The following is a 26331-nucleotide window of genomic DNA, read 5'->3' as shown; positions in this document are numbered from 1 at the left end:
TGCGTTACGTAATGCGCAAAGACCTATGGGAAGGAAATTGTCTCAAAACATGCCGATTTTGTCATAAATGATCCAACATGGCGACCACACCACCAAAATACGTGAGCATAAAAGTTCAGAGGTAAAACGGAGGGATTGTTGTAGACTGATACGCAATTGACGTTGGCCTGGGAGATGTGACGTTTACACAGCTATACGATGAGAGAAATGGGAGAGGAATGGAGGTTATGATGGCCACCGTGGCCTTAAAGTCGGTCAGATGACAAGTCAGTCATATTTTGATCATATGACAAATTTTCATCAAGATACATGTACATAATTTTCTGCATCCAAATTTTTGTTGACTCTCTGTTGGTGTTTTTTTTATAATATCGAGCCTCTTATAATTGTTTACATAGTTGAAGTAGTTCTAGAGCATTTGTGTCTACACTTAGTCTATCTGAAGTGTCACTTTAAAAGCTGTAGTTTGAATTTCAAAAAAGTTGATTTCCAGGTTGCTGTTGACAAACTTATTGTTCATTTTTAATATTTTTTTTTCAATACAACACAGTAAGTTTTTCTTTATTATTGAGTTGATGTGTATGCCTTTGGCAAAGCTAACATCTGCCTTATCCTCTTGCCTTCAAAATCAAAGGTGATGATACCTGTGACAGTAATACAGTACGAGATGTGTACATCAACATGTGCCTCCTACAAATAAAGACTTGTTGTTGTTGTTTTTTGATACACTGTGGTTCAATTCGTAATAACAGTTCCGTAGTCCTGTGGTTTTAGCAACATTTTTTTTTGAAGGATTTTTTTTCGCCCTCTCGCAATAGTTTTGGGGTCTTCGGGGGATGTCATCCATAAAATTAAATCAGTGTGACCTAATAAGGAACTTTTCCCTATTGTTGAAAAGTTGCGCAACATCAATTCATCATCCACTCTGCTTACTGATTTCTTTGCTTCAGTAATTTTGTACATTGAGTTTTGTAAATAATCTGCAACTGTGTTAAATAAATGTGTTGTTTCCTTGTCTCGTCTTTGTGTCCCGAATTTGCCCATCTTAAAATACTGAGAATTGCTCAACATTAGAGTTATATAAAGACAACACGGAAGTAATACAATACACATTATGGAATAATAAGATTTACTCCACCGGAAATCTATGTTTCACTTTCTTCAATTATCAAAATTTCAGTCCATTCCAAGTGTAATTGTAGGCGTGTCCAATATGCAATTACACACATACTTTATACACATACAAAGAATTTAAAGTGGCACGAAGTTTATTTAGTCCATGTGATTAAATGTGAGCTTCTAGTGGTACCCGACCGCCGAAATATGTCCACACACGGCAATTAATAGGTGGATGGTGAACTATGCAGGACTCTAGCTATGTGCATGATATAATAAAATACGTATAGGCCATATGATATAAGCGTTAAAACGTACGTATGCAGATTTATATTGGATATCAACTCAACTCGATCTTGTCCTAAATATTCTTTAAATTTGATCTCTATATGTTCGAATTTCTGAAAATAATTTTGATTTTGCGCGATTTCGAGATAATGACAACGGGTGACAACGTTGGTAACGATACGGAGCAATTAACTTCCCAGTTGAACCAATCTTCTCCCATTCCTGGTGAGATTAGTAACATTTTGACATCATAAAATTAACAATGTTTACATTTTTCCCGATTCGTTAAAATGCAACAAGTAGCATTTATAAACCAAATGATAAGTTGGCATTGACACTATACCCAAACAGTATTAGTTTATATCGTGTTAGTTTATACCTGCGCTTCGTATAGCTTCTCAATTCACTTTGGACAGCAGTACATTTTGGTATACCCTTATGACAAAGCGACATTTCGTGTACACGACTTCAATTTATTCTTTTTTATGTAATCTCCCTAACCTCGCTACCATACAATAATATTGGCAAGACTTTGCCATCAACAATTCGAAGTGAAAATCTTGCATCAAAGTTTCCACATTTTGCAATGGATTGCTTGATTTCACATGAAACCTTAGTTTCATGACTGGCTAGATGTGTGCGAGAGTCTGCAGACAGAACTTAATAGATTTATACCAAGATAATTGTAAAACGGAACTGCATCAATTATGTTTCTACCAGGGAACCAATTTTTAAATGACTTGAATCTGCCACCATATTTCAATACGCCGATTTTTAATTTGGCAGTATTAACTTTTAGCCTCCATTTATTAGCGTTATACTCAGACACTGTTGAACAAAAGATTGTGAGATCGTCATCAAATAGGAGATGAACACGGGGTATGAGTACAGTGTATTTCATATATCGTTAATAAAGTGAATTCAGACAATAACATTAAAATCATACAAGCTCAAAGTACGTTCAAAAACTTATAAAGCTCGAAGAAAATGAACCTGGTATACGGTCTCCTGATATATGATTTATACTATTTTGTTGCACTTCAGTTGCCAATATTGCATATAAATATAACGTCTAATTAAAACTTATTACATTGGAAAAGTTTACCCAGCTGATCACTAACTGTACATGTACTAGTCCACCATTTTAAACCAGATAGTTTTCACTAATATCCCACTTTTAAATATACAGTTATTATCGTATCATATCATTTTGAATTTATAAATAAGACATACCTCAGTGATACTTTACCAAAAACGTTGGTATAAAGAGCGGTGGTCGTTGCGCCGCGCATGTGCGACATTATGAATTGACAAACATTTTTTTCCCTCAATCCAGTGCGCAATTTTAATGAAATCATGAGTACGACTTGATCTGGATGCGACTTGCAGTAATTATCGCTGTTGACTACTTCAATGCTTTCCAATCACAAAAAAAATACCTAATTAAAGTTTGGTTACGTCTCAGTTTGTACTCTTTGGTCTGGGCAACAGTCAAAGTTGCCATCTTGAGAGATTCATTTCTCAAGCGACGATCACCACTCTTTAAGAGGAAAGAAATTACATTACACGTGTGACCTTGCGCCTTAAATAAAGTTTCAAATTTACGGCGAATCGTTGCCATGGCAAGTGTTACCTGTGATTGTCATTCTGTGTATATCACAAACAAGTACTTTGATGGCAAAGTCCTAGTGACTTTTTTTTTATTTAAAAAAAGCATATTTGAAAAATTATATTTTTGCCAATCATGATTCCTGAATATGCATAAACCATTTTATTCAAAGCTGATAGAAAGTTAAAGCATAGAGAGTTCCATATGCATCTATTTCTCGATTAAATCCATCCATTTTCAGAAAAAAAATTATTAAACAACCTTTGCTTAAAACGACAACAAGGTGAATACATATTTACATAACATGTTTACATACATCCGTAATATGATAAAAATGTATGTGTTATTCGATGATCTGTACAAAATGTTTTAATGTTTCAAGCGAATCGATTAATAAAACGTGGGATTGCCTTCGCTCCAGTTTTTGTTGATAGCCCGCACTTTTTTTGTTTTGTGTTGTTCTTTTTTAATGACACAATGAAAATACCCAAAAGCGCCCCAACGTCTATCGTTTTGGGCTCAGTTTTCAACTGGTTGCGAAGCGCTCGCACCGCAAAACTACGTGAATTTATTTGAGGATTGGAATCTAATTTATTTAAAATCGCAAATCGCGGTTTAGTGCATCTTCACTAGCCTAGGTTCATTTATTTGGCCGTCGTCCCATCATTATAGGCGGCCATGAATGGTCAGTGCGAATTGGTCGATTGGTTTTAGTGGTTGCCTACCCACCTCCACAAGCATAATGCGGTTAAAGGTCATTAACCGCATAATGCGGTTAAAGGTCATTAACCGCTTTGAATGACACACAGATAGTACATTATCGATTGTGCAAAAAATTGGGGAAAAAATACTTCGTTTTTATGCAATGAGAGCCGGGTTCTTTCATCTCCCTAGGCCCATGCAGTGATTGTGTGTTTTGGTGTCTATCTTAAATTATAGTATATGGTCACGTGATCGTTACATGACCGGAGGTGAACTGCTGAACTTTTCGCGGCATCCATCGCTGTCTGAGCTGACTTGTATGTAAATTTTGTACTGCGAGACAAAAGTCATGTATCCCTGACCTGTGTTTTGTACGCATTTCATGATATGTTCTTACAAGTCAATGATCTCGAAGTGTAAGTCTATGCAGTAAGGGTAAGTGTAAGTACAGACAGAACGCACATCCAATACATGACATTCATTTTTCGTGAGAATCAATGAAAGCTATTCTTGAGTCCGGGATGGAATTGCATGTAAAAATTGTGTCTCACAGTCAGTGTCAAGCTGTTTTAGACACGTCACTCGACCTTCCATGACAGTTGTGACCATAGTACAATATTATGTATTTGAGTGTAAAGGACAGGACCATTTAGAAACCATTAAATATGCTAATTTTACCCATTACAGTCTTGTATCTGCTACCAAATACCCTTGCTTAGCTTTTATAATCTCTAAACACCCACAACCCTACCAGACTCAACATCCTGCTGATCTGCGCCCCAAACTGTATAATTTTGTCATAATGGTACCAGTATATAATTTGAGTTTGTTTGAAATATACAGGTTTTAATGATAAAAATCATGATGTTTAGATTTTATTTTTTTTTTCTGAAAACCGTTTTGAAAAAGTATTATTGTACAAAACAAAATGGTATTTATAAGTATTTCCTAATAATTTTATAAACTATATTATTATAGCTAACTACATATAATTTTACACTGTATGTAACTGAATTTTTTTTTAAATATCGTGAGAGCTTTTACCATTTTATTACCAAATCAATGGTAAATATCTCAAAAATCATCATTTTCATGGAGTTGTTGTGTGGAAAGTAGTTTGGTGAGCATATATTTTTATTTGGGTTTTGTGAACAACAGCATTATATATATGGCTAAAGGAAGTCTGATCATTATAGCCAACTACCTTACAAATGAGATGCACTTCTTAGACATAACTTGCTATAACGTTTTGAAGAGAACCAATATTGTTACGAGCATACTCTGCTTCATAAATTTGAAATCTCTTGTTTTCAGTGACACACTCAAAAATAAGTAGAGAATATTGAAAAGTTTAATTTAAACTTGATTTACACAGCTACGTGTGTTTAATATAATTCATTGCAGTAAAATGGAAGTTTCTTGGTAGTGGTTTGAATAAATCACAGCAATAACAGCAGAATATTTCTTAGAATTAGTTTGAATAAATCACTGCATTAACAGTGGAAAGTTTCTCAGAATTAGTTTGAATAAATCCCTGTAGTAACAGTGGAAAGTTTCTAGGAATTGGTGTGAATAAATCTCTGCACTATCAGCAGAATGTTTCTGAGAATTGGTTTGATTCCTTATCATCATAGAAGGAGTTTCTGGGAAGTAGGTTATGGATCAGTTATAAAATGTATCTCGTAAATATATTTTAGGTATGGTAATATTTTTGTGGTATTCGATCAACACATATCTTTTGACCCTGTGTTATTTTCAGAGAATTGGCACATAGAAAGCAACTTCCATTCCATCACCTGGTTATATTTGTTGAATGACTGGGAAGTCCAGTATACCATTAGAGGTAACATCTGGAGCAAATAGCACATTAACATACTTTCAGACATTTGTACCAATACCGGTATTGTTAAATGCACCTAACTTCCGTTTGGACAACAAATCATACCTCGTACGGGTTAACAACTCATACTGTTATAAGAAATAAAGACATATTTCTGTTGTGATTACAACACTTTTATTTCTTATAATTACAATCCAGACACCTCATGACCAGTGATGTAGATATAAGCCGGTAGCCAGTCAAAACGACCGCCTACTCTGGTGAAAATACCGGCTATTTTTTCATTATAAAACAACAAACTTAGATAATAAAAAAATCCTAAAAATATATTCTGTATACACGGAAGCGTGTTTAATACTTTAAACAGTTTTTAAAAATGAATTCACGTATTCAAAGATACATCAGTCTTTATGCAAAGCGACACGAGGAAATCTGTAGACGTTTGCTGAAAATGTAACGTACTTCCGGGTTTTACATTGTTCGGGTACGCACGAAGGCTTTCGGCGCTGTTCGGATATGTTAATTACAATCACATGTGCACGAGGTCATTGTTACCTCCATTCTGACCTCTGGTTTTCTATAACTTTATGCCCTCTCTTTATATGTTTATTCAACATGTTGACAAACAAATCATCTACTCGAAAGAGAGCATCGTCGAACCAGCAACGATCAAGAAATTTCTCAAGTCGTTCGAAACGTGCAACCAAACTGAAGCTGACAGTCTTGCTAACTCATCGCTGGTGACTCCAGAAATGACCAGCGATCGGCAATGTGATGATGTCGCCGTGGAAACGAATCCACTAAGCTCAACTTTGTTCGATTTGAATGTCGATATCAAGTTGAAATCCTCACAGAATGATGCCGATGGATCAAAAAAAAAAAAATATACAGTCAGTACAGGATGGGAATAACATGTTAGTGTCAGCATTTCCTGCATTGTTTGAAGGCGTCGATAAACATAACACGCACATGCATAACTTTTATTTTTGTCATGGTTCGTGCAATCAAATTTCCAACTACAACTACAAAGTGGATTAATGATAAAGAACTAGCTTACGATGTAACTACTGATTTATGGTGGTTATAATATTTTTCTTGTAATTACATAGAATTATAATAAAAATACATCACAGTGGTGAATATACACAGAAAAACACATACCAAATGACCTCGTTATTAAAAAACTCCAAAACATGGGAGGGGGACACACCCCCTCACAGACCAACGCCATACCCCCAGCGCCACCTGCTGCAGCGTGTGCCTACAGCACGCGCTATTTCAGCTTCAATATAAATCTGTATCTTCTACTTTTCTTATTTGACCTTCTACTCAAAAACAAATCTAAATCACTGCTCATGACATAAATTCATTTTAAGATGGCCAAATACATATTGATTATTTTTTATGTATTTATGATGACCTAATTTTTGTTCCCACCTGAATAAATTGTAGCCAGTATTTTTTGCGCAATGTTTTTTAGATACATTTTTTCGGGACTTTTGTTCTCATCTCACTTTTGGCATCTATCCTGAATTATTTGCTATTTAGTCTATATTTTTAATGGGCAAGATTCTAATAGTTACGCTATGTTTTGCTAAATGCAGTTGCATATATAAAGAGGTCATGTGCGACTAATAGTGCAGATAACATGTGGTTATATACTGGATATTTTTTGGATGTTTTTTTAGCATTGAAAAAAAGATATGAACATTGATTCTTGCAATACCACATGTTATATTTATTATTAGATGCAAATAACCATGAAGTATCAATACAATTTATCAATATCCTATTTAATAAATCAAAAATGGGATGACAGCACTTCTATTTATACATGTACAGTTGACCCATATTATCTCTGTGGTGCATCAATGACAGATTACAATAAACATAATAACACCATGATACAAGTGGCCAACAGACAAACACTTTGTGATAATAAATGCTGTTCCAGAGCTGTATATTCAACGTACATGCCTTGACTGATTAAAATCAATTTTACACCTGCATTGTACATCATGTCACACATATTGACATGCAATTGTGTCAAGCTTTGATTCAAAATGACACAATTCAGTTTTGTTTATTATTGATGAACAACTGGGACTGTGTTATTTTCAAGTCTGAAATTTCAACTAATAATTACAGGCATTGCATTTGTTCAAAATAAATCATGGCATATAAGGATATCATACCTAGTTAACATATCATTAACAGGTATAACCTTATTAATCCCCCAGGGCCCGAGTTTAAACTAGATGTTCCCTGCAAATGACCTTTGACATGTTTTTTTTTTATATATTGACAGATAAGAATTTTCTATGGTGGAACGATGACCAAGATATTAGGAATCGAGTTGGCCCCATTAAATATTCCATTATCAAGACGACTTCAAACTTTAGGTGCATTGAAATATGTGCTTTCCTTTCTGGTTCTTGGCTTTGGTTGTTTGTTTATCAGTATATATGTACTCCTATTCACTCGCTACTACTGGGTCATACTACTCTATCTACTGTGGATGTACTATGATTGGAATACTCCAAAACGTGGTGGTCGTAGACGTGAAAGATATCGGCGCTGGGTAATCTTTGATTATATGCGGGATTACTTCCCAATATCCCTGATTAAAACTGCGGATCTTGACCCCAAACACAACTATCTATTGGGATTTCATCCACATGGTATAATGTCGGCAGGAGCATTTTGTAATTTTGGCAGTGAAGCAACTGGATTCAGTGAGAAGTATCCAGGAATCACTCCTTATCTCATAACGTTGGTAGGACAGTTTTGGTTCCCATTCCATAGGGACTATATTATGCAGTCGGGTAAGTAACAGTGTAAAATATAACTTATTTGCTGGATCAATCCCAGGATGCATTGTAACATATCATTAATTCTTTGAATCAATCCCAGGATGCATTGTAACATATCCTTCATTCTTTGAATCAATCCCAGGATGCATTGTAACATACCCTTTATTCTTTGAATCAATCCCAAGATGCATTTCAACATATCCTTCATTATTTGAATCAATCCCAAGATGCATTCCAACATATCCTTTATTCTATGAATCAATCCCATGATGCATTCCACAATATCCACATCCTTTTAATCAATCCCATGATACATTGTAACATATTTATTTTTTCAATCAATCCCATTATGCACTGTAACGTATTTTTTATTCTTTTAATCAATCCCAGGATGCATTGAAATATATTCCTCCATTCCATGAATCAATACTAATTCAGTATCTTGAATAGCAGTGGGTAAATATTTCAGATATTTACTTTTACAGGTGTGTGTGATTGCAGCAAGGAAAGTTTGACCTATCTATTAGAAGAATCTGGTACTGGAAATGCTGTTGTCTTAGTGGTTGGAGGTGCTATTGAGTCACTGGAAGCGCATGAAGGTTCAACTACTGTGCATTTAACAAAGAGAAAAGGTTTCATAAAACTGGCACTGAAAACCGGGTGAGTCCCATTTACATTGATTCATATTCTTATGTAATTTAAAACTCTTACATAATAGCAATTCAATGTCTTTCTTATATCATCCAGAGCACAGAATGTTTGAGAATCTCCTTGGTAACAGAATGCTCTGTTCAGTAATCATGCATGATGTCACAGAAATATAGCATCCATTATTTTAGAATGTCAGTGCTCTGAAAGTGATTAATACATATTAATTATTTATGTAAGTTGACTGGACATTATAAGCTAATATCATTCATCCCCAGAACAGAGTAAGAGTTTTTTCTAATCCCTAATCTATTTTCCTTTCATGGTAGCTACAAGTTTTATAACTCTTTAACAGTAAAATTATTGAAATACAGTGACCCGCTACATTAAGTCTGCAAGGCCAGAGAAAGAAGCAATCGTCAATAAAACGGTACCAGATATTGGGTTTAGTAGGGATGGTATTAAGCATACTAGCCATGAAGATATTTGCGGAGCTTGGAACCATAGGAGTGCCCACTGCTGTGCCCTTAATTTGCCATTGAAGTTTAGTATGCTGTTATTTAGTGCAAATCTGATGACGTCACAGATTACTTGAGATGGTGGTTGTTTGTTGGTTCTGGTTTCCAATGCTTGAAAGCAAGCTTTAATACCATCTCCATGTGGGATGTTGCTATATAGGCTAGTGACATCAGCTGTACATATAAAACAGTTCGGTGGTATGTCCTGTAGGTCAATTATATGTTGGAGAAAGTCTCTGATGTCTTCAATGTAAGATGGAATACATTTGACCAATGGACGTAGATGGAAGTCAACCCATTCAGATAGTGTCTCGATGGGATGTTGATTAGCTGCCACGATTGGTCTGCCTGCGGGATTTAAGATATTTTTGTGGATTTTCGGTAGAATGTAAAAGTGAGCCGCTCTAGTGGTATCAGGCTGGATGTATTTGGCTGTGGTTTCATCAATGTGACCATTTTGCAAAATGAACTTGACAATGGGTGTAGCTTCTGAGGTGATTTTAGCAGTGGTATCCTTAGTGAGTTGACAATATGTGGAGGTGTTGTTTAAATGGTTGTTGACCTCTTTGATGTAAAATGACAACAATGCCTGAGCCTTTATCAGATGGTTTTATTATGATGGAGTTGTCATTTTTCAAAGTTGATAGAGCTAGTTTTTCTGCATTAGAGATGTTATGATGACGTACATGTCACTGATGTTGTTCATGACTTCTTGTGTAACAACTGTAATGTATATAGTCTTCCAGGGCTTTCTCCTCACTCAATGGTGATGAATAGTTAGATTTCTTGTAGAAATGTGGTCTCTTTTCTGGTTTGGTAGGAGTGTATTACTTCTAAGTTCATATCATTATCCACTATTGTGAATCTCTCAGTCAAGCACATATACGCCTAGCCCAGCTGAGAAGGTCAGCATTGAGTTCTAGTTTGTTTACTTAGATTTGTTGATTTAGACCTTTCTTAGTTTCTGTAGTGGTGAGATGTCTGCTGGAAAGGTTAAAAACTGTACGATTAGAAGTTTGGTCTTGGTTATAATGTAAGTGTTTCTTGTGCATACTATAAGGGCGAAATCTCTTGTTAGTTCTTCTCTTGTTCGAAGTTTTTTTTTTTTGATGAGTGATGTTTTTCTTATTAGAACGTTGCTGTAATCTCTTTTGTAGTACACTAGTATGGCTAATGAGGCTATTATAGATCCAAATAAAAGTATTTGAATGTACTAGTTTACGAATTTCTATGGAAGTGGCAGTAATATGTTTTATAATGCTGGTACAATTTATCTTGCACTCTGTTAATAATGACTTAATGAGATGGTACGAAGTGGAGTTTAATGTTACTTGCCATTGTTGTAGGAAGCTGGTGCTGAGTTTACCAATTTCTGGATGCAGTTTAATCTATAGACCATATTTCACATCACACTTGGTATATCATATTGATATTGTAATATTTCACATCACACTTCGTATGTCATATTGATATTGTAATATTTCACATCACACTTGATATATCATATTGATATTGTAATATTTCACATCACACTTGGTATATCATATTGATATTGTCATATTTCACATCACACTTGGTATATCATATCGATATTGTCATATTTCACATCACACTTGGTATATCATATTGATATTGTAATATTTCACATCACACTTGGTATATCATGTTGATATTGTAATATTTCACATCACACTTGGTATATCATATTGATATTGTCATATTTCACATTACACTTGGTATATCATATTGATATTGTCATATTTCACATCACACTTGGTATATCATATCGATATTGTCATATTTCACATTACACTCGGTATATCATATTGATATTGTCATATTTCACATCACACTTGGTATATCATATCGATATTGTCATATTTCACATCACACTTGGTATATCATATTGATATTGTCATATTTCACATCACACTTGATATATCATATTGATATTGTCATATTTCACATCACACTTGATATATCATATTGATATTGTCATATTTCACACCACACTTGGTATATCATATCGATATTGTCATATTTCACATCACACTTGGTATATCATATTGATATTGTCATATTTCACATCACACTTGGTATATCATATCGATATTGTCATATTTCACATCACACTTGGTATATCATATTGATATTGTCATATTTCACATCACACTTGATATATCATATTGATATTGTCATATTTCACATCACACTTGATATATCATATTGATATTGTCATATTTCACATCACACTTGGTATATCATATTGATATTGTAATATTTCACATTACACTTGATATATCATATTGATATTGTAATATTTCACATCACACTTGATATATCATATTGATATTGTAATATTTCACATTACACTTGGTATGTCATATTGATATTGTCATATTTCACATCACACTTGGTATATCATATTGATATTGTCATATTTCACATCACACTTGGTATATCATATTGATATTGTAATATTTCACATCACACTTGGTATATCATATTGATATTGTAATATTTCACATCACACTTGGTATATCATATTGATATTGTCATATTTCACATCACACTTGGTATATCATATCGATATTGTCATATTTCACATCACACTTGGTATATCATATTGATATTGTAATATTTCACATCACACTTGATATATCATATTGATATTGTAATATTTCACATCACACTTGGTATATCATATTGATATTGTAATATTTCACATCACACTTCGTATGTCATATTGATATTGTAATATTTCACATCACACTTGATATATCATATTGATATTGTAATATTTCACATCACACTTGGTATATCATATTGATATTGTCATATTTCACATCACACTTGGTATATCATATCGATATTGTCATATTTCACATCACACTTGGTATATCATATTGATATTGTAATATTTCACATCACACTTGGTATATCATGTTGATATTGTAATATTTCACATCACACTTGGTATATCATATTGATATTGTCATATTTCACATTGCACTTGGTATATCATATTGATATTGTCATATTTCACATCACACTTGGTATATCATATCGATATTGTCATATTTCACATTACACTCGGTATATCATATTGATATTGTCATATTTCACATCACACTTGGTATATCATATCGATATTGTCATATTTCACATCACACTTGGTATATCATATTGATATTGTCATATTTCACATCACACTTGATATATCATATTGATATTGTCATATTTCACATCACACTTGATATATCATATTGATATTGTCATATTTCACATCACACTTGGTATATCATATCGATATTGTCATATTTCACATCACACTTGGTATATCATATTGATATTGTCATATTTCACATCACACTTGGTATATCATATCGATATTGTCATATTTCACATCACACTTGGTATATCATATTGATATTGTCATATTTCACATCACACTTGGTATATCATATCGATATTGTAATATTTCACATCACACTTGGTATATCATGTTGATATTGTAATATTTCACATTACACTTGGTATATCATATTGATATTGTCATATTTCACATCACACTTGGTATATCATATCGATATTGTAATATTTCACATCACACTTGGTATATCATGTTGATATTGTAATATTTCACATCACACTTGGTATATCATATTGATATTGTCATATTTCACATCACACTTGATATATCATATTGATATTGTAATATTTCACATTACACTTGGTATGTCATATTGATATTGTAATATTTCACATCACACTTGGTATATCATATCAATATTGTCATATTTCACATTACACTTGGTATATCATATCAATATTGTCATATTTCACATTACACTTGGTATATCATATTGATATTGTCATATTTCACATCACACTTGGTATATCATATCGATATTGTCATATTTCACATCACACTTGGTATATCATATTGATATTGTCATATTTCACATCACACTTGATATATCATATTGATATTGTAATATTTCACATCACACTTGGTATATCATATTGATATTGTCATATTTCACATCACACTTGGTATATCATGTTGATATTGTAATATTTCACATTACACTTGGTATATCATATTGATATTGTCATATTTCACATCACACTTGATATATCATATTGATATTGTAATATTTCACATTACACTTGGTATGTCATATTGATATTGTAATATTTCACATTACACTTGGTATATCATATTGATATTGTCATATTTCACATCACACTTGGTATATCATATCGATATTGTCATATTTCACATCACACTTGGTATATCATATTGATATTGTCATATTTCACATCACACTTGGTATATCATATTGATATTGTCATATTTCACATCACACTTGGTATATCATATTGATATTGTCATATTTCATATCACACTTGGTATATCATATTGATATTGTAATATTTCACATCACACTTGGTATATCATATCGATATTGTAATATTTCACATCACACTTGATATATCATATTGATATTGTAATATTTCACATTACACTTGGTATGTCATATTGATATTGTCATATTTCACATCACACTTGATATATCATATCGATATTGTAATATTTCACATCACACTTGATATATCATATTGATATTGTAATATTTCACATTACACTTGGTATGTCATATTGATATTGTCATATTTCACATCACCCTTGGTATATCATATCGATATTGTAATATTTCACATCACACTTGGTATATCATATTGATATTGTAATATTTCACATCACACTTGGTATGTCATATTGATATTGTAATATTTCACATTACACTTGGTATGTCATATTGATATTGTCATATTTCACATCACACTTGATATATCATATTGATATTGTCATATTTCACATCACACTTGGTATATCATATCGATATTGTAATATTTCACATCACACTTGGTATATCATATTGATATTGTAATATTTCACATTACACTTGATATATCATTGATATTGTAATATTTCACATCACACTTGATATATCATATTGATATTGTAATATTTCACATCACACTTGATATATCATATTGATATTGTAATATTTCACATTACACTTGGTATGTCATATTGATATTGTCATATTTCACATCACACTTGGTATATCATATTGATATTGTCATATTTCACATCACACTTGGTATATCATATTGATATTGTAATATTTCACATCACACTTGGTATATCATATTGATATTGTAATATTTCACATTACACTTGGTATGTCGTATTGATATTGTCATATTTCACGACACACTTGGTATATCATATTGATATTGTCATATTTCACATCACACTTGGTATATCATATTGATATTGTCATATTTCACATCACACTTGGTATATCATATCGATATTGTAATATTTCACATTACACTTGGTATGTCATATTGATATTGTAATATTTCACATTACACTTGGTATATCATATTGATATTGTCATATTTCACATCACACTTGGTATATCATATCGATATTGTCATATTTCACATCACACTTGGTATATCATATTGATATTGTCATATTTCACATCACACTTGGTATATCATATCGATATTGTAATATTTCACATCACACTTGGTATATCATATTGATATTGTAATATTTCACATCACACTTGGTATATCATATCGATATTGTAATATTTCACATCACACTTGGTATATCATATCGATATTGTCATATTTCACATCACACTTGGTATGTCATATTGATATTGTCATATTTCACATCACACTTGGTATGTCATATTGATATTGTCATATTTCACATCACACTTCGTATGTCATATTGATATTGTCATATTTCACGACACACTTGGTATATCATATTGATATTGTAATATTTCACATCACACTTGGTATATCATATTGATATTGTAATATTTCACATCACACTTGGTATATCATATCGATATTGTAATATTTCACATCACACTTGGTATATCATATCGATATTGTCATATTTCACATCACACTTGGTATGTCATATTGATATTGTCATATTTCACATCACACTTGGTATATCATATTGATATTGTCATATTTCACATCACACTTCGTATGTCATATTGATATTGTCACATTTCACGACACACTTGGTATATCATATTGATATTGTAATATTTCACATCACACTTGGTATATCATATTGATATTGTCATATTTCACATCACACTTTGTATGTCATATTGATATTGTCATATTTCACAACACACTTGGTATATCATGTTGATATTGTCATGTTTCACATCACACTTGGTATATCATATTGATATTGTCATATTTCACATCACACTTGGTATATCATATCGATATTGTCATATTTCACATCACACTTGGTATATCATGTTGATATTGTCATATTTCACATCACACTTGGTATATCATATTGATATTATCATGTTTCACATCACACTTGGTATATCATGTTGATATTGTCATATTTCACATCACACTTGGTATATTATATTGATATTTCACATCAACAGGAACAAGGCCATTTTGGAGCTTTTAACAAATTGAATTCAAAATAAGCAAGACATTTGTCATAATATATATTATGTAATATTGTTATTTTTCATATTCCAGATCACACGTTGTGCCAATATTTTCCTTTGGAGAGACTGATATCTATGACCAGGTACCCAACCCTAAAGGGTCCTTTCTAAGGACTTTACAGGACAAGTTACTAAAAGTATTTGGTTTTGGAATGCCAATCTTCACTGGACGTGGTGTTTTCAATTATTCTTTTGGTATTCTACCAAATCGAAGACCGATCAATACTGTCAGTATGTATATATCTAAAATTTGCTAAAATTTATATGAATATAATATGTGCATTGTATTATATCATACAGTATATGTAATTGTACATCGCAGTAGTCCCCATACCGTGCAGTGAGAGGTAAGTAGTCACCATACCATGCAGTGAGAGCTAGGTAGTCACCATACCATGCAGTGAGAGCTAGGTAGTCACCATACCATGCAGTGAGAGCTAAGTAGTCACCATACCATGCAGTGAGAGCTAGGTAGTCACCATACCATGCAGTGAGAGCTAGGTAGTCACCATACCATGCAGTGAGAGCTAGGTAGTCACCATACCATGCAGTGAGAGCTAGGTAGTCACCATACCATGCAGTGAGAGCTAGGTAGTCACCATACCATGCAGTGAGAGCTAGGTAGTCACCATACCATGCAGTGAGAGCTAAGTCGTCACCATACCATGTAGTGAGAGCTAAGTCGTCACCCTACCATGCAGTGAGAGCTAGGTAGTCACCATACCATGCAGTGAGAGCTAAGTAGTCACCATACCATGCAGTGAGAGCTAGATAGTCACCATACCATGTAGTGAGAGCTAGATAGTCACCATACCGTGCATTGAGAGCTAGGTAGTCAGCATACCATGCATTGAGAGCTAGGTAGTCACCATACCATGCATTGAGAGTTAGGTAGTCACCATACCATGCAGTGAGAGCTAAGTAGTCACCATACCATGCAGTGAGAGCTAGGTAGTCACCATACCATGCAGTGAGAGCTAGGTAGTCACCATACCATGCAGTGAGAGCGAGGTAGTCAACATACCATGTAGTGAGAGCTAAGTAGTCACCATACAAAACAGTGAGAGCTAGGTAGTCACCATACCATGCAGTGAGAGCTAGGTAGTCACCATACCATGCAGTGAGAGCTAGGTAGTCACCATACCATGCAGTGAGAGCTAGGTAGTCACCATACCATGCAGTGAGAGGTAAGTCGTCACCATACCATGCAGTGAGAGCTATGTAGTCACCATACCATGCAGTGAGAGCTAGGTAGTCACCATACCATGCAGTGAGAGCTAGGTAGTCACCATACCGTGCAGTGAGAGCTAGGTAGTCACCATACCATGCAGTGAGAGCTAGGTAGTCACCATACCATGCAGTGAGAGGTAAGTCGTCACCATACCATGCAGTGAGAACTAGGTAGTCACCATACCATGCAGTGAGAGCTAGGTAGTCACCATACCGTGCAGTGAGAGCTAGGTAGTCACCATACCATGCAGTGAGAGCTAGGTAGTCACCATACCATGTAGTGAGAGCTAGATAGTCACCATACCGTGCATTGAGAGCTAGGTAGTCACCATACCATGCATTGAGAGCTAGGTAGTCACCATACCATGCATTGAGAGCTAGGTAGTCACCATACCATGCATTGAGAGCTAGGTAGTCACCATACCGTGCATTGAGAGCTAGGTAGTCACCATACCATGCATTGAGAGCTAGGTAGTCACCATACCATGCATTGAGAGCTAGGTAGTCACCATACCATGCAGTGAGAGCTAGGTAGTCACCATACCATGCAGTGAGAGCGAGGTAGTCACCATACCATGCATTGAGAGCTAGGTAGTCACCATACCATGCAGTGAGAGCTAGGTAGTCACCATACCATGTAGTGAGAGCTAAGTAGTCACCATACAAAACAGTGAGAGCTAGGTAGTCACCATACCATGCAGTGAGAGCTAGGTAGTCACCATACCATGTAGTGAGAGCTAGGTAGTCACCATACCATGCAGTGAGAGCTAAGTATTCACCATACAAAACAGTGAGAGCTAGGTAGTCACCATACCGTGCAGTGAGAGCTAGGTAGTCACCATACCATGCAGTGAGAGCTAGGTAGTCACCATACCGTGCAGTGAGAGCTAGGTAGTCACCATACCATGCAGTGAGAGCTAGGTAGTCACCATACCATGCAGTGAGAGCTAGGTAGTCACCATACCATGCAGTGAGAGGTAAGTCGTCACCATACCATGCAGTGAGAGCTATGTAGTCACCATACCATGCAGTGAGAGCTAGGTAGTCACCATACCATGCAGTGAGAGCTAGGTAGTCACCATACCGTGCAGTGAGAGCTAGGTAGTCACCATACCATGCAGTGAGAGCTAGGTAGTCACCATACCATGCAGTGAGAGGTAAGTCGTCACCATACCATGCAGTGAGAACTAGGTAGTCACCATACCATGCAGTGAGAGCTAGGTAGTCACCATACCGTGCAGTGAGAGCTAGGTAGTCACCATACCATGCAGTGAGAGCTAGGTAGTCACCATACCATGTAGTGAGAGCTAGATAGTCACCATACCGTGCATTGAGAGCTAGGTAGTCACCATACCGTGCATTGAGAGCTAGGTAGTCACCATACCATGCATTGAGAGCTAGGTAGTCACCATACCATGCATTGAGAGCTAGGTAGTCACCATACCATGCATTGAGAGCTAGGTAGTCACCATACCATGCAGTGAGAGCTAGGTAGTCACCATACCATGCATTGAGAGCTAGGTAGTCACCATACCGTGCATTGAGAGCTAGGTAGTCACCATACCATGCATTGAGAGCTAGGTAGTCACCATACCATGCATTGAGAGCTAGGTAGTCACCATACCATGCAGTGAGAGCTAGGTAGTCACCATACCATGCAGTGAGAGCGAGGTAGTCACCATACCATGCATTGAGAGCTAGGTAGTCACCATACCATGCAGTGAGAGCTAGGTAGTCACCATACCATGTAGTGAGAGCTAAGTAGTCACCATACAAAACAGTGAGAGCTAGGTAGTCACCATACCATGCAGTGAGAGCTAGGTAGTCACCATACCATGTAGTGAGAGCTAGGTAGTCACCATACCATGCAGTGAGAGCTAAGTATTCACCATACAAAACAGTGAGAGCTAGGTAGTCACCATACCGTGCAGTGAGAGCTAGGTAGTCACCATACCGTGCAGTGAGAGCTAGGTAGTCACCATACCGTGCAGTGAGAGCTAGGTAGTCACCATACCATGTAGTGAGAGCTAGGTAGTCACCATACCATGCAGTGAGAGCTAGGTAGTCACCATACCATGCAGTGAGAGCTAGGTAGTCACCATACCATGCAGTGAGAGCTAGGTAGTCACCATACCATGCAGTGAGAGCTAGGTAGTCACCATACCATGTAGTGAGAGCTAGGTAGTCACCATACCATGCAGTGAGAGCTAGGTAGTCACCATACCATGCAGTGAGAGCTAGGTAGTCACCATACCATGTAGTGAGAGCTAGGTAGTCACCATACCATGCAGTGAGAGCTAGGTAGTCACCATACCATGCAGTGAGAGCTAGGTAGTCACCATACCATGCAGTGAGAGCTAGGTAGTCACCATACCATGCAGTGAGAGCTAGGTAGTCACCATACCATGCAGTGAGAGGTAAGTAGTCACCATACCATGTAGTGAGAGCTAGGTAGTCACCATACCATGTAGTGAGAGCTAGGTAGTCACCATACCACGCAGTGAGAGCTAGGTAGTCACCATACCATGCAGTGAGAGCTAGGTAGTCACCATACCATGCAGTGAGAGATAAGTAGTCACCATACCATGTAGTGAGAGCTAGGTAGTCACCATACCATGTAGTGAGAGCTAGGTAGTCACCATACCACGCAGTGAGAGCTAGGTAGTCACCATACCATGCAGTGAGAGCTAGGTAGTCGCCATACCATGCAGTGAGAGCTAGGTAGTCACCATACCATGCAGTGAGAGCTAGGTAGTCACCATACCGTGCATTGAGAGCTAGGTAGTCACCATACCATGCAGTGAGAGCTAGGTAGTCACCATACCGTGCATTGAGAGCTAGGTAGTCGCCATACCATGCAGTGAGAGATAAGTAGTCACCATACCATGCAGTGATAGGTAAGTAGTCACCATACCATGCAGTGAGAGGTAAGTAGTCACCATACCATGTAGTGAGAACTAGGTAGTCACCATACCATGCAGTGAGAGCTAGGTAGTCACCATACCATGCATTGAGAGCTAGGTAGTCACCATACCATGCATTGAGAGCTAGGTAGTCACCATACCATGCAGTGAGAGCTAGATAGTCACCATACCGTGCATTGAGAGCTAAGTTGTCACAATACCATGCAGTGAGAGCTAGGTAGTCACCATACCATGCAGTGAGAGCTAGGTAGTCACCATACCATGCAGTGAGAGCTAGGTAGTCACCATACCATGCAGTGAGAGCTAGGTAGTCACCATACCATGCAGTGAGAGCTAGGTAGTCACCATACCATGCAGTGAGAGCTAAGTAGTCACCATACCACGCAGTGAGAGCTAGGTAGTCACCATACCACGCAGTGAGAGCTAGGTAGTCACCATACCATGCAGTGAAAGCTAAGTTGTCACAATACCATGCAGTGAGAGCTAGGTAGTCACCATACCATGTAGTGAGAGCTAGATAGTCCCCATACCACACAGTGAGAGCTAGGTAGTCACCATACCATGCAGTGAGAGCTAGGTAGTCACCATACCATGTAGTGAGAGCTAGGTAGTCAACATACCATGTAGTGAGAGCTAGATAGTCACCATACCACACAGTGAGAGCTAGGTAGTCACCATACCATGCAGTGAGAGCTAAGTTGTCACAATACCATGTAGTGAGAGCTAGGTAGTCACTATACCATGCAGTGAGAGCTAAGTTGTCACAATACCATGCAGTGAGAGCTAGATAGTCACCATACCATGCAGTGAGAGCTAGGTAGTCACCATACCATGTAGTGAGAGCTAGGTAGTCACCATACCATGTAGTGAGAGCTAGATAGTCACCATACCACACAGTGAGAGCTAGGTAGTCACCATACCATGCAGTGAGAGCTAGGTAGTCACCATACCATGTAGTGAGAGCTAGGTAGTCACCATACCATGCAGTGAGAGCTAAGTTGTCACAATACCATGCAGTGAGAGCTAGATAGTCACCATACCATGCAGTGAGAGCTAGGTAGTCACCATACCATGCAGTGAGAGCTAGGTAGTCACCATACCATGCAGTGAGAGCTAGGTAGTCACCATACCATGCAGTGAGAGCTAGGTAGTCACCATACCATGCAGTGAGAGCTAAGTAGTCACCATACCACGCAGTGAGAGCTAGGTAGTCACCATACCACGCAGTGAGAGCTAGGTAGTCACCATACCATGCAGTGAGAGCTAGGTAGTCACCATACCATGCAGTGAGAGCTAGGTAGTCACCATACCATGTAGTGAGAGCTAGATAGTCACCATACCACACAGTGAGAGCTAGGTAGTCACCATACCATGCAGTGAAAGCTAAGTTGTCACAATACCATGCAGTGAGAGCTAGGTAGTCACCATACCATGTAGTGAGAGCTAGATAGTCCCCATACCACACAGTGAGAGCTAGGTAGTCACCATACCATGCAGTGAGAGCTAAGTAGTCACCATACCACGCAGTGAGAGCTAGGTAGTCACCATACCACGCAGTGAGAGCTAGGTAGTCACCATACCATGCAGTGAAAGCTAAGTTGTCACAATACCATGCAGTGAGAGCTAGGTAGTCACCATACCATGTAGTGAGAGCTAGATAGTCCCCATACCACACAGTGAGAGCTAGGTAGTCACCATACCATGCAGTGAGAGCTAGGTAGTCACCATACCATGTAGTGAGAGCTAGGTAGTCAACATACCATGTAGTGAGAGCTAGATAGTCACCATACCACACAGTGAGAGCTAGGTAGTCACCATACCATGCAGTGAGAGCTAAGTTGTCACAATACCATGTAGTGAGAGCTAGGTAGTCACTATACCATGCAGTGAGAGCTAAGTTGTCACAATACCATGCAGTGAGAGCTAGATAGTCACCATACCATGCAGTGAGAGCTAGGTAGTCACCATACCATGTAGTGAGAGCTAGGTAGTCACCATACCATGTAGTGAGAGCTAGATAGTCACCATACCACACAGTGAGAGCTAGGTAGTCACCATACCATGCAGTGAGAGCTAGGTAGTCACCATACCATGTAGTGAGAGCTAGGTAGTCACCATACCATGCAGTGAGAGCTAAGTTGTCACAATACCATGCAGTGAGAGCTAGATAGTCACCATACCATGCAGTGAGAGCTAGGTAGTCACCATACCATGCAGTGAGAGCTAGGTAGTCACCATACCATGCAGTGAGAGCTAGGTAGTCACCATACCATGCAGTGAGAGCTAGGTAGTCACCATACCATGCAGTGAGAGCTAAGTAGTCACCATACCACGCAGTGAGAGCTAGATAGTCACCATACCACGCAGTGAGAGCTAGGTAGTCACCATACCATGCAGTGAGAGCTAGGTAGTCACCATACCATGCAGTGAGAGCTAGGTAGTCACCATACCATGTAGTGAGAGCTAGATAGTCACCATACCACACAGTGAGAGCTAGGTAGTCACCATACCATGCAGTGAGAGCTAGGTAGTCACCATACCGTGCATTGAGAGGTAAGTAGTCACCATACCATGCAGTGAGAGCTAGGTAGTCACCATACCATGCATTGAGAGCTAGGTAGTCACCATACCATGCAGTGAGAGATAAGTAGTCACCATACCATGTAGTGAGAGCTAGGTAGTCACCATACCATGTAGTGAGAGCTAGATAGTCACCATACCACACAGTGAGAGCTAGGTAGTCACCATACCATGCAGTGAGAGCTAAGTTGTCACAATACCATGCAGTGAGAGCTAGGTAGTCACCATACCATGTAGTGAGAGCTAGATAGTCACCATACCACACAGTGAGAGCTAGGTAGTCACCATACCATGCATTGAGAGCTAGGTAGTCGCCATACCATGCAGTGAGAGCTAGGTAGTCACCATACCATGCAGTGAGAGCTAGGTAGTCACCATACCATGCAGTGAGAGCTAGGTAGTCACCATACCATGTAGTGAGAGCTAGGTAGTCACCATACCATGTAGTGAGAGCTAAGTTGTCACAATACCATGCAGTGAGAGCTAAGTAGTCACCATACCATGCAGTGAGAGCTAAGTAGTCACCATACCATGCAGTGAGAGCTAAGTTGTCACAATACCATGCAGTGAGAGCTAGGTAGTCACCATACCGTGCATTGAGAGGTAAGTAGTCACCATACCATGCAGTGAGAGCTAGGTAGTCACCATACCATGCATTGAGAGCTAGGTAGTCACCATACCATGCAGTGAGAGATAAGTAGTCACCATACCATGTAGTGAGAGCTAGGTAGTCACCATACCATGTAGTGAGAGCTAGATAGTCACCATACCACACAGTGAGAGCTAGGTAGTCACCATACCATGCAGTGAGAGCTAAGTTGTCACAATACCATGCAGTGAGAGCTAGGTAGTCACCATACCATGTAGTGAGAGCTAGATAGTCACCATACCACACAGTGAGAGCTAGGTAGTCACCATACCATGCATTGAGAGCTAGGTAGTCGCCATACCATGCAGTGAGAGCTAGGTAGTCACCATACCATGCAGTGAGAGCTAGGTAGTCACCATACCATGCAGTGAGAGCTAGGTAGTCACCATACCATGTAGTGAGAGCTAGGTAGTCACCATACCATGTAGTGAGAGCTGAGTTGTCACAATACCATGCAGTGAGAGCTAAGTAGTCACCATACCATGCAGTGAGAGCTAAGTAGTCACCATACCATGCAGTGAGAGCTAAGTTGTCACAATACCATGCAGTGAGAGCTAGGTAGTCACCATACCATGCAGTGAGAGCTAAGTTGTCACAATACCATGCAGTGAGAGCTAGGTAGTCACCATACCATGTAGTGAGAGCTAGATAGTCACCATACCATGCAGTGAGAGCTAGGTAGTCACCATACCATGCAGTGAGAGCTAGGTAGTCACCATACCATGCATTGAGAGGTAAGTAGTCACCATACCATGCAGTGAGAGCTAGATAGTCACCATACCATGCAGTGAGAGCTAGGTAGTCACCATACCGTGCATTGAGAGGTAAGTAGTCACCATACCATGCAGTGAGAGCTAGGTAGTCATCATACCATGCAGTGAGAGCTAGGTAGTCACCATACCATGCAGTGAGAGCTAGGTAGTCACCATACCATGTAGTGAGAGCTAGGTAGTCACCATACCATGTAGTGAGAGCTAGGTAGTCACCATACCATGCAGTGAGAGCTAGGTAGTCACCATACCATGCAGTGAGAGCTAGGTAGTCACCATACCATGCAGTGAGAGCTAGGTAGTCACCATACCTTGCAGTGAGAGCTAGGTAGTCACCATACCATGCAGTGAGAGCTAGGTAGTCACCATACCATGCATTGAGAGGTAAGTAGTCACCATACCATGCAGTGAGAGCTAGATAGTCACCATACCATGCAGTGAGAGCTAGGTAGTCACCATACCGTGCATTGAGAGGTAAGTAGTCACCATACCATGCAGTGAGAGCTAGGTAGTCATCATACCATGCAGTGAGAGCTAAGTTGTCACCATACCATGCAGTGAGAGCTAGATAGTCACCATACCGTGCATTGAGAGGTAAGTAGTCACCATACCATGCAGTGAGAGCTAGGTAGTCACCATACCATGCAGTGAGAGCTAAGTTGTCACAATACCATGCATTGAGAGCTAGGTAGTCACTATACCATGCAGTGAGAGCTAGGTAGTCACCATACCATGCAGTGAGAGCTAGATAGTCACCATACCATGCAGTGAGAGCTAGGTAGTCACCATACCATGCATTGAGAGTTAGGTAGTCACCATACCATGCATTGAGAGCTAGGTAGTCACCATACCATGCAGTGAGAGCTAGGTAGTCACCATACCATGCATTGAGAGCTAGGTAGTCACCATACCATGCATTGAGAGCTAGGTAGTCACCATACCATGCATTGAGAGCTAGGTAGTCACCATACCATGCAGTGAGAGCTAGGTAGTCACCATACCATGCATTGAGAGGTAAGTAGTCACCATACCATGCAGTGAGAGCTAGGTAGTCACCATACCATGCAGTGAGAGCTAGGTAGTCACCATACCATGCAGTGAGAGCTAGGTAGTCACCATACCTTGCAGTGAGAGCTAGGTAGTCACCATACATTGCAGTGAGAGCTAAGTTGTCACAATACCATGCAGTGAGAGCTAGATAGTCACCATACCATGCAGTGAGAGCTAGGTAGTCACCATACCATGCAGTGAGAGCTAGGTAGTCGCCATACCATGCAGTGAGAGCTTGGTAGTCGCCATACCATGCAGTGAGAGCTAGGTAGTCACCATACCATGCAGTGAGAGCTAGGTAGTCACCATACCATGCATTGAGAGCTAGGTAGTCACCATACCATGCAGTGAGAGCTAGGTAGTCACCATACCATGCAGTGAGAGCTAGGTAGTCACCATACCGTGCAGTGAGAGCTATGTAGTCACAATACCATGCAGTGAGAGCTAGGTAGTCACCATACCATACCATGCAGTGAGAGCTATGTAGTCACCATACCATGCATTGAGAGCTAGGTGGTCTTCATACTATGTAGTGAGAGTAAGTAGTCACCATACCTTTAAATACTTCAAATGCAGTTCTTTTTTTGTTTTCAGTTGGGAAACCAATCGTTGTTGATAAAATCAAGGAGCCCAGTAAAGAAGATATTGATAGACTACATGCATCTTATATGAAAGCATTGACAGATTTATTTGATACACACAAGGTGAATTATGCTAATTATAAAGACAAAGAACTTGAAATATTGTAAATTGTATTATTATATGATTTAGTGACAAATATAAATTTGTAGCAGTGAAACATGTCAAAAGATTCCCAGTAAGATAGATAACACACAATGACTGTATTTGGATACTTATAGCCATGGGAATAAATATATTTACATATTAGTTTACATATTACATAGTTTACATATTAGTTTGCATATTACATAGTTTACATATTAGTTTGCAAGAAATTTGGAGATTGTACTTCAGTATCTGTTTAAAATCAGGTCAACACA

General features: G+C 38.0%; 1 protein-coding gene across 1 annotated transcript; it reads left to right on the top strand.

Moving 5' to 3' along the window:
- Positions 1 to 4011: 4011 nt before the first annotated feature.
- On the top strand, positions 4012 to 26331 carry LOC100376327 (2-acylglycerol O-acyltransferase 1-like). The gene is made up of 5 exons (XM_085498668.1): positions 4012 to 4150; positions 7864 to 8380; positions 8854 to 9028; positions 16159 to 16358; positions 25925 to 26331. The coding sequence occupies exons 2-5, from the start codon at positions 7888 to 7890 to the stop codon at positions 26077 to 26079; spliced, it is 1023 nt and encodes a 340-aa protein (XP_085354794.1). The 5' UTR covers positions 4012 to 4150; positions 7864 to 7887; the 3' UTR covers positions 26080 to 26331.

The sequence above is a fragment of the Saccoglossus kowalevskii genome, chromosome 1, assembly GCF_978046115.1.
Source record: "Saccoglossus kowalevskii chromosome 1, keSacKowa6.1, whole genome shotgun sequence".
Lineage (NCBI taxonomy): Eukaryota > Metazoa > Hemichordata > Enteropneusta > Harrimaniidae > Saccoglossus > Saccoglossus kowalevskii.
Note: the sequence above shows the minus strand (reverse complement) of the source record. Positions and strands in the feature narration are given on the sequence as shown.

Coding starts and splice junctions, on each gene's coding strand:
- LOC100376327 (XM_085498668.1), top strand. CDS start 7,888: ATGACCAAGATATTAGGAATCGAGTTGGCCCCATTAAATATTCCATTA. Junction 8,381..8,853: donor GGACTATATTATGCAGTCGG/GTAAGTAACAGT, acceptor TTACTTTTACAG/GTGTGTGTGATTGCAGCAAG. Junction 9,029..16,158: donor AAACTGGCACTGAAAACCGG/GTGAGTCCCATT, acceptor TTCATATTCCAG/ATCACACGTTGTGCCAATAT.